At 32.6% G+C, this 14,357-nt stretch overlaps 2 protein-coding genes and 2 non-coding genes across 4 annotated transcripts; all 4 read left to right on the top strand.

Moving 5' to 3' along the window:
• LOC124926108 (serine carboxypeptidase-like 51) lies at nucleotides 1-2,945 on the top strand. Its single transcript, XM_047466275.1, has 13 exons — nucleotides 1-226; nucleotides 309-403; nucleotides 489-596; nucleotides 694-934; nucleotides 1,002-1,045; nucleotides 1,141-1,208; nucleotides 1,286-1,391; nucleotides 1,478-1,716; nucleotides 1,792-1,861; nucleotides 2,127-2,177; nucleotides 2,263-2,315; nucleotides 2,399-2,531; nucleotides 2,867-2,945. Exons 1-13 carry the CDS (start codon nucleotides 82-84, stop codon nucleotides 2,939-2,941), a joined length of 1,428 nt encoding a protein of 475 aa, XP_047322231.1. The 5' UTR covers nucleotides 1-81; the 3' UTR covers nucleotides 2,942-2,945.
• Nucleotides 2,946-5,190: 2,245 nt separating this feature from the next.
• LOC124923772 (vacuolar protein sorting-associated protein 41 homolog) lies at nucleotides 5,191-13,084 on the top strand. Its single transcript, XM_047463742.1, has 19 exons — nucleotides 5,191-5,595; nucleotides 5,881-6,147; nucleotides 6,373-6,552; nucleotides 6,907-7,167; nucleotides 7,314-7,446; nucleotides 7,520-7,610; nucleotides 9,173-9,275; nucleotides 9,409-9,512; nucleotides 9,631-9,724; nucleotides 9,827-9,982; nucleotides 10,077-10,139; nucleotides 10,226-10,291; nucleotides 10,449-10,649; nucleotides 10,871-10,948; nucleotides 11,031-11,150; nucleotides 11,227-11,307; nucleotides 11,420-11,505; nucleotides 12,146-12,227; nucleotides 12,318-13,084. Exons 1-19 carry the CDS (start codon nucleotides 5,323-5,325, stop codon nucleotides 12,768-12,770), a joined length of 2,892 nt encoding a protein of 963 aa, XP_047319698.1. The 5' UTR covers nucleotides 5,191-5,322; the 3' UTR covers nucleotides 12,771-13,084.
• Nucleotides 13,085-13,548: 464 nt separating this feature from the next.
• Nucleotides 13,549-13,622, top strand: TRNAV-AAC. Its single transcript has one exon. It is a non-coding gene; the product is annotated as a tRNA-Val (tRNA).
• Nucleotides 13,623-13,723: 101 nt separating this feature from the next.
• LOC124928266 lies at nucleotides 13,724-13,851 on the top strand. The gene has a single exon (XR_007098485.1). It is a non-coding gene; the product is annotated as a U6atac minor spliceosomal RNA (small nuclear RNA).
• The last annotated feature ends 506 nt before the right edge of the window (nucleotides 13,852-14,357 follow it).

The following is a 14,357-nucleotide window of genomic DNA, read 5'->3' on the forward strand; positions in this document are numbered from 1 at the left end:
CTCATTGAATCTGCAATCTCTCTCTCTCTAATTCTTATTATTTTTTTTGAACCAGAGAGAGAATAACTGTGAACTTCAGTAATGGAAAGAGTGAAGAAATTCACTGTTATTTTGTGTGGGTTTTGGCTGTTGTCTCTTTTCTTCAATGGAGGAGGATTCACCATTGCTGCAAGAACTGGAACTGATGATGGATCTGAAAGATGGGGATATGTCCAAGTGAGACCCAGTAAGTAATTAAGCACGTTTGATTTCTCATTTTCAATTTGATTAATAATAAAATGCATGATTGGTTCTTGTTGGATGAACAGGAGCCCACATGTTCTGGTGGTACTACAAAAGTCCTTTCAGAATTGAACATCCAAACAAGCCTTGGCCAATAATCCTTTGGTTGCAAGGCGGACCTGTAAATATTAATTTTCATGAAAATCAATATAAATTAGAATATATATAGTTCCTGATAATAATTTTAATATATAATAATACTGCAGGGTGGATCTGGGGTTGCAATTGGAAACTTTGAAGAATTCGGACCATTGGATACAAACCTGAAACCAAGGAATTCCACATGGTTGCGCAAAGCTGATCTTCTTTTTGTGGTGAGTTATTTATAATAATAATAATAATAAGATATAATTATGTCTCTGATGAATGATGATGTAACATGTTTGGTCGGTCGGGGGTTAATTAATTAAGGATAATCCAGTGGGAACTGGTTTTAGTTTCGTGGAGGATGAGAAGCTGTTGGTGAAGACAGATGAAGAAGCAGCAACTGATTTGACAACATTATTGAAGGGATTGTTTAACAAGAACAAAGCTTTACAAAACAGTCCTCTTCACATCTTTGCTGAATCCTATGGAGGCAAATATGCAGTCACTCTTGCTTTGTCTGTTCTCAAAGCCATTAAATCCAAAACCTTAAAGCTTAACCTTGCTGGTAATTAATTACTTAATTGTTAATTATATTAATTAATTAGTAACTAAAACCCATAATTGCATTTCAGGCGTTACAATAGGAGATTCTTGGATCTCTCCAGAGGATTTTGTTGTCAGTATATAAACATTTCAATTAATTAATTTTCATTATATATATATATTTTTTCTTAAATTATATATGGTCTGACCTTGACCTAACCCCTGCAGTTTTCATGGGCACCTCTGCTTAAAGATTTGTCGAGAATAGATAACAGTGGCGTCGAGACTGCAAACATGTCTCTCTCTCTTTCTTAAATTGAATTGAATTAATTTGAATATTAATTTTAATGAATTAAGTGGTGGTGGGCTGCAGGTTGACACAGCAAATAAAGAAGCAGATTGAGAATGGACAGTTTCAAGAGGCGACAGATACATGGAACAATCTTGAGAACATGATATTGCAAACCAGTAACTATGTTGTATGATCCCTCCCTGATTTTCTTTTTAAGGGTTTTTGATTGAATATAAATATAATATAATATAATAATTATTATTATTATTGTAGGATTTCTACAACTTTTTGTTAGATTCAGCTGAGGAAAAAGTAGAAGGTATTACTGTTAGTAGTAGTAGTAGTACGAGGTCAGTAGTAGGAGGGAGGACAGGATTAATGCAGAAATATTCAACATATCTTGAATCTTTAAGGATTAAGGCTTCTAATGGTGGTGATGGGGTAACTAGTCTTCCTGATCTAATGAATGGCCACGTTAAAAACAAGCTCAAGATCATTCCACCCCATGTTACGTGAGTACTCATCATGATTATTTATTTTTAAAGAAGAAGAAGAAGAATTATTAATTAATTAATTAATGCCCACAGATGGGGATTTCAAGCCCAATATGTTTTCAACGCACAGTCCGGTGATTTTATGAAGCCAAGGATCAATGAGGTCATTTCTTTCTACCTTAAATTAATAATAAGAGAAATGATACTTGTCTCTACTCTGAAATCGCGACTCGCATAGCGAAAGAGACCTCGCCCTTATACAAGAGAGGGACCCTGAGTCGGCGAAATCCCTTTTGTATAACAAGGTCCCTTTTGTATAAGGATGCGAGTCGTGATTTCAGAACAGAGATAGGTATAATTTCTCAATTAAAAAATATTCAATTTTTATTTGATCTTGACTCAAATATTTCATGTTTATAAACACACAGGTTGATCAACTGTTGGCCAAAGGAGTTAATTTCACAATTTACACGGGTCAGGTATTATTAATTAATCTTTCTTTTCAAGTGTAGAAAATTATATCCCAAACTTCTATTTAATTCTTATATAATTATATATGTATAGGTTGATCTCATTTGTTCCACCAAAGGAACTCAGGCATGGGTTGAAAAGCTCAAGTAATTAATTTAATAATCTGTTCTTTTTTCTTTGATCATATATAATATATAAGAATTAATTAATTGATAACATAATATAACAGATGGAAAGGGCTGAAGGAATTCTTGAATATGGATAGAACACCACTTTATTGTGGAGATGATAAAAGGACAAGAGGATTCACAAAGTCATACAGAAACCTACATTTCTATTGGTTTCTTGAAACTGGTCATTTTGTAAGTCTCCACATCTATCTATCTATCTATCTTGATAAATAAATATTTTTTTTGGGCATGCAGTTAATTAATTAATTAAAAGTCAAATAGAATGTAATAAATATGTTATTTGACTTATAAATTTTGAGACTTGAGAAGTCACCATCATCATTTCTATTGTTAATGCCTGCCTGGCTTTAACTATGTAACCCTCACCCACCCACCCACTATAACCAACTACAATTTTATAAGAAAGTTTAACTATTTTTATTTTTATTTGAATTTGAGAATTTGTTTTTACAGTAGTAAATAGTAAGTAGGTATGAATTAATTAATTTTATGTGTACGTAATACAGGCGCCAGTTGATCAACCCTGCGTTGCATTGGATATGGTGGGGGCCATCACACAGTCTCCAGTTGCTTCCAAGTAATTAAGGATCATCATTCATATGTATAACCAGCAATAATAATTATATTTTCATTTACATATATTAGATTGGTAATGGATGAGATGTAGTATTGAAGGAAAGATCCCAATCAAATAAACTTAATCCTCTCCCCTTGTTTTAGTATCACTTCTTCTAATTAGTTATTCATATATATATATTTTTACAATGGAACAATCCTATATGAATTAAATAAAGAATAGGTTTAATAAATACAATGATCGCGGTGTTGGTCGAAAAATATGTTTACTCCACAACAGTATTTTTATAAATAAACAAACAATAGAGGCTGTCAACTATTATTTGATATTTTTAAGAATCCGAAATCATTAATGCTGGTATTTATATTTGTTAGTTTGCCAATATTTTTTTACTAATTATGTTTTAAATATTATTTCTCAAATTATTAATCTGTTTACGTTTTTGGTAGGTTTGATAATACTTTGAAGACGGTATATATATATATATATATATATATATATATATATATATATATATATATCACCCATTTTGTATTATATATATTTCTTAAAATAAAATAAACAAGTCTATTAATTATAATAAAATAATTGACATATATATATATTTATATTTTATTATCAATTTTAATTTTGATCGTCAACTATAATATTTAATTTAGCTCAAACTACTTTAAAAAAAATATTTCTCTTAAACACTATTAATTCATTTTTCTTTTCTTTAATTTAAATGTTTTATTATTTGATCTTTCCTAACTTTTGTATTGGACTTCTTTTTAATTTTTTATTCAATATTAAATTCATATTTAAAAATAATAATTAAATTTTAAAATAATAAATATTTATCAACTATTTAAAATATCTTTAAATATCATGTTAAATAAATAAATTATTTTAAAATTTTACTTTATATTATATTTTTCAAAATAATAATTTTAACTAATTTTTTTATTTAACTATTATTACTATTATTTTTAAATCATAAAATATTTTATGATAAAAGTTTAAGATATATAATAACATTTTAAATTAATTATTTAATGAACATTAAAAATAAAGACTAATACGTTTTATAATATATTTTTGTTGTCATTTTGTAATGATGTTTTAAATTATTAATTATTCTTATATATATATATATAAATATTAAAATAATTATATTAATTTATCCTTATATTTTCATGATATATTTTTAATAGTTCATATATATATATATATATATATATATATATAGACATATTTTAAATAATTAATAAACATATTTTTTTATCTTAATTTAATTATATATTTTTATACATAAAATATGTGTTATTATTGTTAAATAAAATCATAATTAATGTTATTGTTTAATAAAAGAGTAATTATATTTATTTGTAGAAAAATATTATTAAATAAAAAGATTGAAATTAAAATAAAAAACTAACATTTAATTTTTAAACAACAACAAAAATAGCCTTCATTTATATGGGTCCAACTCCAACCCCAATCCAAACCGACCCAATAAGCCCAAATGCTCATCATTTCTCCCCTTATGGGCCTTATCATTTAGATGTTCACTGATCCAACTATAAAAGGATTAAAAGAACAAAAATAACATTATTCAAATCATTTAAATTAATATTTTAAAAAATAAATATTATAAATTAAATTTCAAAAAAAAATACCAGTTCTCAATTTTTTATTTTTTTAACTATAGTGTGACTCATATGACACGCCATCATTTAGCTTTTACAATCAAATTCCTAATCTTGGGTCACGTTCTATAAATTTATAGGACCAATAACCGACCAACAAAATATTGATAATGACTTAAAATAATTTAATAATTGTATCATTTTAATATTCAAACATTCTTTTACTAATTGAGAAAAATGCTTCTAAATAGTAACCACTCAAACCAATGGGGATGAATATGAACCAAAATGATAATTCATGCTTTAAATACTTTATTATAAATTTTAATATCTAAAATTAGTAAGAAGAATAAATTACTTTTATTTAATAATTGAATATCATGATAAATAAAGCAAATTTGAGAAAAATAAGACAGATTAATTAAGAAGGGATTTTTTAGAAAGAAAATAAGAAAAGACACAGACAGGAGGTTCGGACAAGAAGAGGAAAGAAGAAGGGAAAGACAGGTGGCTTATGTTCTCTCTCGTCACCATCTTCATTTTGTGTTGTAAATGGAAGCAAAATTAACAAATAAATAATATAATAATAATAAAGGCCATACCTTTTCTTTTCTTCTTCACCTGCAACTAAAAGGGCACTCTCTCGAAGAAGGTATAGAATAATTCATTTCCTCATCACGATCATTTATTGTGAACAGTCGTCTGGATCTCGCTGTTAATTCAATCGCTAGAAGGAGGGATTGAGGCCACAACAATGTCTCAGAAGCAATTGGAGAATGGGGTCGACGGCGATGATGAAAGAGAAGAAGGGGAGGATTCTGAAGACGAAGAAGAGGAGGAGGAGGAGGAAGTAGAGGTGGGTGAAGAGGAAGAAGATGAGCCGAGGCTCAAGTACCAGAGGATGAGAGGCAGCGTGCCGTCACTTCTTTCTGCCGACTCAGCCTCCTGCGTTGCTGTTGCGGAGCGGATGATCGCCCTCGGCACTCATGGCGGCAACTTGTATATTCTCGATTTCCTCGGCAATCAAGTGAGTTTTTCTTTTGCTTCTGAGATAGAAATTTAGGGTAGGGTAGGTGGGTGACGACTTTATGGGCGTGATCATGGTTTCATCTACATCAAAAAATTATTTTGTTTCATTTTAGCTGTTGTAATGCTCGATGTGAGAGGATTTCAGCTGCCTGTCACTTTTGTAGCTTTCATTATCAGAATTTGTGTAATGCCCATGTTATATAATCTCAATCTGAATCACGGTTGAACTTCCATCTGGCATTATAACCTAATATCTTCTTTGGGTTTTCAATATATTTATTAGGTTAAGGAATTTCGTGATCATACTGCTTCTGTCAACGATCTATCTTTCGATAGTGATGGCGAATACATTGCGAGCTGTTCTGATGATGGTTCTGTTGTAATAAACAGTCTCTTCACTGATGAGAAACTAAAATTTGAATATCATCGCCCAATGAAGGCAATTGCACTTGACCCGTACTATGCAAGAAAATCCAGAAGATTCGTCACTGGTGGTTTAGCTGGTCAGTTATTCTTTAATTCGAAGAAATGGATAGGCTACCGCGACCAGGTTTGTTGTAGGTCATCTAATGTATTCAATGAATCAAAACTGCAAATACATTTTAAAAAGCATGTAGACATCATCACACTTTCATTAGACAGTGAAAAAAAATTGTGTTATGTAATCCTAGGAGTATTTTTTTTTGTTCATTTTGTCTACATGGATTAATGAAATAAATATGCCCAGTTGATGTTCTAATTCCAATGAACTATCTATCTTCATCCATTTATCCAGGTTTTACACTCTGGTGAAGGCCCGATTCATGCAGTGAAGTGGAGAGCAAGCCTTATTGCATGGGCTAATGATGCAGGTGTCAAAATCTACGATGCTTCTAATGATCAGCGTATTACATTTATTGAGAGACCACGAGGAAGCCCACATCCGGAAGTTTTGCTTCCTCATTTGGTTTGGCAGGTTAGTTGGACTGTTCATCTTCATAGATATACGACTCATTGAGGGAAAAGAGTCCGAAACAGATTGAGGAAAAAAAAAGCCTTTGATGCAAGTTCGTGAAGCAAACTGAACTTCAACCCTTTTCAATATTAGAGAACCTGTAGGCCTTCCCTTTCCAATCAGAGGCCTGATTAACCTTCCTAAAAAATGCCTTAGCTTCCAACTTATTGTACATTATTATAATTATTATTTTTTGACCGGTTGTCATTTGTTATACATATATACTCCAACTACTCACAAGTAATAATGTAAAGTGACAACCAGATTTTGTTGTTTTGGAGATATCAAATGGCAGTTTTATCTCATTATATGCAGGATGATACTCGTTTGGTTATTGGCTGGGGAACATCTGTTAAGATTGCATCAATAAAAACATATCAGAATGCTGGGACAAATGGAACACATAGGCATATTCCTATGTCTAGTATAAACCAAGTGGATATTGTAGCATCTTTCCAAACTAACTATTTCATATCTGGTATTGCTCCTTTTGGTGATTCATTGGTTGTTCTGGCTTATATTCCGGGAGACGAAGCTGGTGAAAAGGAATTTAGCAGCAGTACTCCATCACGCCAGGTATTTCATTTTTCTTAAGTAGTGTACCTTTGGGTACTCTGGCTAATAGTTAAATTAATGCATTTCTCGTGAAATTCTTCTACACATCTATGCATAAAAAAAGGGATGCGTCTTGTAAGCAATTTTTTATGTGAATTTGTTACCAGGGAAATGCTCACAGACCAGAAGTGCACGTAGTCACCTGGAATAATGATGAGCTTGCAACCGATGCACTGCCTGTAAATGGCTTTGAGCATTACAAGGCAAAGGACTATTCACTCGCACATGCTCCGTTCTCAGGTAATAGTTTTTGTTATATCTACATACACATATTTTTGGTCATTTTTACAGCAGGGAAACTCTCTGGATATAGGTAGCAGCTATGCCGGTGGTCAATGGGCTGCTGGTGATGAACCATTATACTATGTTGTATCTCCAAAGGATGTAGTTATTGCAAAGCCTCGGTGAGTACAATATTATGTCTTCTTAATTTTAATGAAGGATTTGTGGGAACTGTTTCGCTTACTAAGTGCATGAGCCAAGAATGATCACATAGACTCCCCTGCAAAGAAGCTACGACTATTTTTCTTTATCGGTTGCCTGTAGAATCAGTACTCTTTTTTTATCCCGCCACAAGCACATAGACTGCCCCATTTGGACACACTTATGGTTCTGTACCGTTTCTAGATAGAGAAACGTTTAGAAACTAAATTTAGTTAGAGATAGAGTTAGAAATTTATTATGTTTATCCAGATAATAAGTGTTTTAAAATGGGGATTCTGTTCCTTTGTTCACTTTTCAATGTCCATCTGATACTTAATTACATCCTTGGCTTTGTGTTCCTCTTGGTGCTCAGAAGCATCAGAACTATTCATTGCATAACCTTTTAAAGATAATCAACATCATAAACATCTAACCTATTTGGAAACTGGTAATTCCAATCTCTGTCACAATCATAATCCCATTGGAAAATCACCAAACTTAAAATTGAAAGTGAAAGTGAATAGATACATTTTTTAGTTTGGTATAAGATTTTTGTCTTGATCATGATTAGATTATTTTTTGGATCATGATCCAGATTGTTTTTTAGGTTGTCATTTTTAACAAACATAACAAATGTATATTTTTCGGGATCATGACGAACATGACAAAATTGTATAATAAAACAACCCTATATCTGGAGAAGAAAACTCCATATCTTGCTTGCTTTAAATGAGTATATTTATAGACAAGGTGGTATATGCACAGACCATTTTTAGATTGTAACAAAACAATGCTACCAGCTGGTATGGACATCAAAACATTTGTGTAAAGGAGTACAAGTCCCTTTTATTATATTATTTTTCAGAAAAGGTGTCATTTTCCAGTTGGTGGTAGAAGTAAAATGTTTACCTTTGGCTATAATACTCAGAAAGTTAGTTTTCTGTATAAGTTTCTTTAGATCTGTTTGATGGTGCTCATAATTACAGGTGTATAGAACTCATACTGCAGTTGTCTCCACAAAAAGAGAAATGATAATTAGGTGTATAGGAATTTTTCTGCAAAGAGAAGAGTATTTGCACAACAGACAATGCCACCCTGCCAAAATTGTTTAGAACTTCTATGGATTTCAAATTTACCTAAGTCACTAAGTACAGGTGATTATTCTGTGAGGACTAACTTTGAAGGAGATTTTTGGTGGCCAATCTTCTTTTGTTATGAATGTTATTTTTCTTTTTGAAATGTTAAAGTTTCTATGAATTGAGTTATCACAAATTCTACTTATAATAACACAAACCATATTTGTACCAAGTCTTAATACTTTACCAAAGTTCATTAAACAACTCAACCATCAATCCACATTGAAGTTTGAAGAGGTTGTCTTTGTGGTTAGGAAATTGGACAGTGGATTTTTTAGTTGTTTAGATGCTTCATATGATACATTTTTCTTCTCCCATACCGGACAAAAAAAAGGAACTGATAAACGATGAATGTATGTGAAGTTAGTGTGATATTATGGGTTAAGCTACATGATTCTGATTTCTAGGGATACAGAAGATCACATTTCTTGGCTTCTTCAACATGGATGGCATGAAAAAGCTTTGGCTGCAGTTGAAGCTGGACAAGGACGGAGTGAGCTAATTGAAGAGGTACTTCAATTCATTATTTAACGGGTTAAACATTTAGCTAGTTCAACCTAATTACAAGGCTATTGGTTCATCCTGTCCCATCATTGACATGTTTTGGCAATTGCTCATACTGATTATTTTCCTATCTGACTAGGTGGGATCTAGATATCTTGATCATCTGATCGTTGAAAGAAAATACGCTGAAGCTGCATCTCTGTGTCCAAAATTGTTGAGGGGATCTGCTTCAGCATGGGAGAGGTGAGTTTATTTCATTTAAGATGCATTTAATTGTATATATATATATATATATATATATATATATATATATAATATATAATATATATATTATATTAACCATGCTGTCTATTCACTACAGATGGGTTTTCCATTTTGCTCATCTTCGTCAACTGCCTGTATTGGTTCCCTATATACCATCTGAAAACCCAAGATTGCGTGATACTGCTTATGAGGTTTGCAATATGTTATAGTTTTACTTCTTATTTTTATTTCAGACAGCATTTAAAGTCTTAATTTAATTTTCTATTTTTTAATGAGATGTGGGTATTTTACAGGTTGCGCTAGTTGCTCTAGCTACAAACCCATCTTTCCACCAAACTCTTCTATCAACTATCAAATCTTGGCCACCAGCAATTTATTCTGCTTTGCCAGTTATCTCAGCCATCGAACCTCAGCTAAATGCTTCATCTGCTACTGATGCTCTCAAAGAGGTAATGAATGATTATTTCTTTTTGTCCTAGAAAATGTCTCTCTATGTTAGTGTGAATCCATTTCTTCAAGTATTTAAAAAGTTTTCTTTATCAGGCACTAGCAGAGCTGTATGTCATTGAGGGGCAATACGAGAAAGCATTCGCATTATATGCTGATGTAAGTGCTCTGCGGATTATGTGAAATAATTCTCTTCTTAACAATTTTTTTCCACTGATCTTAACTATAAATTGGTTTGTGTTCAGCTTATGAAGCCTGATGTATTTGATTTTATTGAAAAGCATAACCTACATGATGCAATTCGTGGAAAGGTATGTGCTTATACTTTTTTCCTAGAAATCTACGATACTCTGGATTATGATTTTAAAAAAAAAGTCTATTAATAAACTTGTTACGAAAGCGATGTCTTTAAAAAATGATAGTCTGGATTTTATATGTGAATAACATTATATCTTTTCAACTCAATAGGTTGCCCAGCTGATGTTGGTAGACTGCAAAAGAGCAGTTAGTTTGTTAATCCAGTACAGAGACTTAATAACTCCATCAGAAGTAGTTTCACAACTCTTGGCTATGGGGAACAAATCTGACTCCAGATACTTTTTGCATACATATCTTCATTCACTATTTGAAGCTAACCCACATGCTGGAAGGGATTTCCATGATATGCAGGTACTTATTTACTGAGGCCAATGATTCGATATAATGATTGACAAATATCATGAACTGCTTCCGATTGTGGGGTAGTGTCATAGTCAGCTTTTGACTGACAGGAAGTTATTCAATTTGTTTATGGAAAAAATAGTAGTTATTGCTCCAAATATTTTGATGATTTATGTTTTCAGTTGTGTATTACTTCTAACAATCTTGTAATTATTTACCAAATATAATAGGTGGAACTCTATGCAGAATATGATCAAAAGATGTTGGTTCCATTCCTCCGCAGCAGTCAGCACTATACACTTGAGAAGGTTTGTTCTGTTAATTGGCTCTGAATAATTCCTCTCATAATTTAGTTTTGTCTTACCTGTAAATGTTTACAATATCTTTCAGGCATATGAGATTTGTCTTCAAAAGGGTTTACTAAGAGAGCAGGTTTTCATCCTTGGAAGAATGGGCAACTCAAAAAAAGCCCTTGCAGTAATTATAAATAACTTGGGGGATATTGCTGAGGTAGTGTTCTTAATGTTTTAAAATCCTTATGTCTCTTCAGCTATGATTGTTAGTGGCTAATTGTGCTGCTTTGCAGGCTATTGAATTTGTTAGTATGCAGCAAGATGATGAACTTTGGGAAGAGTTGATAAAACAATGTCTTAATAAGCCTGAAATGGTACATAATCATTGTTTTTTGTTTGTTGTTAAATGCACTTGACACAAAAAATGAGCAGGATGCTTTCGTAATACTATATCATTTTTAATTTGATAATTTTATTGATTGGCAGGTGGGTGTATTGCTAGAGCACACTGTGGGCAATTTGGATCCATTGTATATAGTGAATATTGTGCCCAATGGTCTAGAAATTCCACGGTTAGTATTTTATTTATTTATTTGAGATTCTTTCGAGTTTTGAAGATTGCCATCAAACTCTTGCCACCAATCAATGTCATATAGCCTGTTTCCTTCCCGGGACTTGTTTTTAGTAGGGGTGACCGTGAATTAGGTACGGGTATTTGGCTAAATATCATCCCGGCTACTATATCTAAACCCTATATCTGGCAGATTAGATGTCTGAGATATAAGATATAGGGTCGGTTTGTCAAGTTTAATTTTTTTTTTTTTGGGAAAATGGTTTGTCAAGTTTTAAATACCCTTCCCTATATATCCAAGAATTCACATTCCACGTGCTTATGAACTAACTTCAAAACAGTTACTTAAACGTAATCAATTACAAAGACATCGATGAAATAACAATGTCAAATAAGTCCTCCAATTGAACATATTAGGTTTGGTTATACCTCTAGCCTTTTTGTTACATTGGTGAGGTTTGAACCTTTGACCTCCTATGGAGGAAGAAGATTCCAACTGCTAACTGGAAAATACACATAAAAACAAACAATTGGTTGGTGAAATTTAATCCACATCCAATACTGCTGAACCTGATAAAATGTAACTTATAGTTCTAACTATAGATATAAATTGACTATTGCTTACGGTTACTTCCTCTCAGGCTGAGAGATAGACTGGTCAAAATCATAACGGACTATAGGACAGAAACATCTCTGCGACATGGCTGCAATGATATTCTTAAGGTATTCTTCTTAAGCTTGATACATTCCATAGCTATTGTATCTCCATTTTGATAGGAATGAATTGAAAACAAATTTCTGCTGATTTTGTAGGCTGATAGTGTCAATCTTCTGATAAAATATTACAAAGAAGCAAGGCGAGCAGTTTACTTGAGTAACGAAGATGATGGAGCACATGCTAAACGGGATGGTATCGCTTCTGCCTCTCAGTCAACCGAGAAAATACCAAACATGGAAATCAAGTCAAAAACGAGGGGAGGTGCTCGTTGTTGCGTGTGCTTTGACGCCTTTTCCATCCAGAATGTATCTGTGGTAGTATTCTTTTGCTGTCACGGATACCACACTAGTTGCCTTACTGATTCGATGTACACAGTCTCGAAAGAGACAGAAGCGGCAAAGAAACCCGAAAACACATCATCCTACTATGAGTACGATAATGGGGATATGAACGAGGAAGTAGAAGAAGAAGGAGAAGAAGGAGATACAATGTTAGATGGTCCTCGACTGCGTTGTATTTTGTGTACGACAGCTGCCAAAGGAGCTTGAGGCGTGAGTGTGAATGATGTTGGTTTGAGTACACACCTGTATAGGCTGGTTTATTCATTATTATATATATTTTTTGTGTCTATTTGTTGTGGTATTGGCATGTCAGTGTGCCCTTTTTGTCTATTTGGTGGAAGTATTTCTTACTCAATAGGTTTTTAAAAGTGTCACATTGAATCGGAGTAGATAATGTTGTATTGAGGATGAGTGAAGTGAAAACAAGACTGTGTTTTGTGATGTTTTATGATGATTTGCAGACTAAAATGACTGTTTAAAATTCTTTTTTTAATATAAACTTTACAGTGGGCATTCTATCATTTTATGGAGGTAACATTTTGCCAAAACTATAATATTGTTTCTTTCTTCCCCAATTTCTATAGCAAGTTAGTAAATAACCTATTTTACCATGTAGAATTAGAAAATATGTCATAGTTTATGATAAGTGAAGGGTTAATACCAAAGTTAATGCACCTATCTATACATTATCATCAAATACTATTTTTTTTATTAGAGTATTTATAATATTATGTATCCATTAGATATGTTTTCTTATACCAAGTATTGGTTATGTACCTAGCTAGCAAGTCTGATTTTTAGTATTAATGTTAAAACGGATTACAAATTGAGATCTTTAATCCTATTCTTTTTCATTGTTGTTGTCTCTTACAAATATAAGACTAACAATTAAGAAAATAAAACTCATAAACATGAACACAAAAAATCATAATAATTTATTAAATATTGTTTTTAAGTTGTGATAAATGATGAATCAAAACAACTAGGTTTCGTGGTGTAGTTGGTTATCACGTCAGTCTAACACACTGAAGGTCTCCGGTTCGAACCCGGGCGAAGCCATTTTTAATAATAAATATTTATATCAGTGTTAATATGTACCACATCGGAAATTTAAATATTTGAGACAATGTATAAGAATGAAAGAAACAAAAGTAACGAACGTGTTCGTAGAAAGGAGAGATGGTTGGCATCTCCCCCGACAGGGACGGGAACGGCTTTCGGGCCTTACCTGTTACCACACATCCGGTTAAGGCTACCCACTTCGGTGGATCTATAACCCAATTTTTTTTTTGTATTTTCACTGTCTTTGGTCTCTCTAAAAAGTTCAAAAGCAGAAGAGATTACGAGAATTAATTAGTAAGTGGGTATTGAAGAATCAATCCTTCTTCATGATGATCATCATCTCCTGTCTTGCTTATTCATACTTTCTTTATCTCTCGGTATCCCAAGGCCAATGGGGAGTCAGATCAGAATCTGAAGCCCTTCTTCTACGACCAAACGAGCTTGATCACTTTAATTACAGGCCAAAAAGCTATGTGAAGTTCAAGCATAGAGAGATATTTCATGAATTCTAACCACTGGGGAGGTCAAAAAAACCATTCTCCCATCTTTGTTTACTTTTGGGACTGAATCTTCACTTGACACTGTTTTCCCTTCCATTGGCTTTCTTCCTGACAATGCCAACCGTTTTAAAGCTCTTCTGCTCTACATTGAGGTTTGTTTGGACCCAATTTTTGTAAATTATTTGGTTCTTCAAGGACTTCTTAAATCTTTATAATATGAGAACATAATTAC

The sequence above is a fragment of the Impatiens glandulifera genome, chromosome 2 (genome assembly GCF_907164915.1).
Source record: "Impatiens glandulifera chromosome 2, dImpGla2.1, whole genome shotgun sequence".
Taxonomy (NCBI): Eukaryota; Viridiplantae; Streptophyta; class Magnoliopsida; order Ericales; family Balsaminaceae; genus Impatiens; species Impatiens glandulifera.

Coding starts and splice junctions, on each gene's coding strand:
- LOC124926108 (XM_047466275.1), top strand. CDS start 82: ATGGAAAGAGTGAAGAAATTCACTGTTATTTTGTGTGGGTTTTGGCTG. Junction 597..693: donor AAGCTGATCTTCTTTTTGTG/GTGAGTTATTTA, acceptor TAATTAATTAAG/GATAATCCAGTGGGAACTGG. Junction 1,209..1,285: donor GGCGTCGAGACTGCAAACAT/GTCTCTCTCTCT, acceptor GGTGGGCTGCAG/GTTGACACAGCAAATAAAGA.
- LOC124923772 (XM_047463742.1), top strand. CDS start 5,323: ATGTCTCAGAAGCAATTGGAGAATGGGGTCGACGGCGATGATGAAAGA. Junction 5,596..5,880: donor TCGATTTCCTCGGCAATCAA/GTGAGTTTTTCT, acceptor TATATTTATTAG/GTTAAGGAATTTCGTGATCA. Junction 6,553..6,906: donor TTCCTCATTTGGTTTGGCAG/GTTAGTTGGACT, acceptor CATTATATGCAG/GATGATACTCGTTTGGTTAT.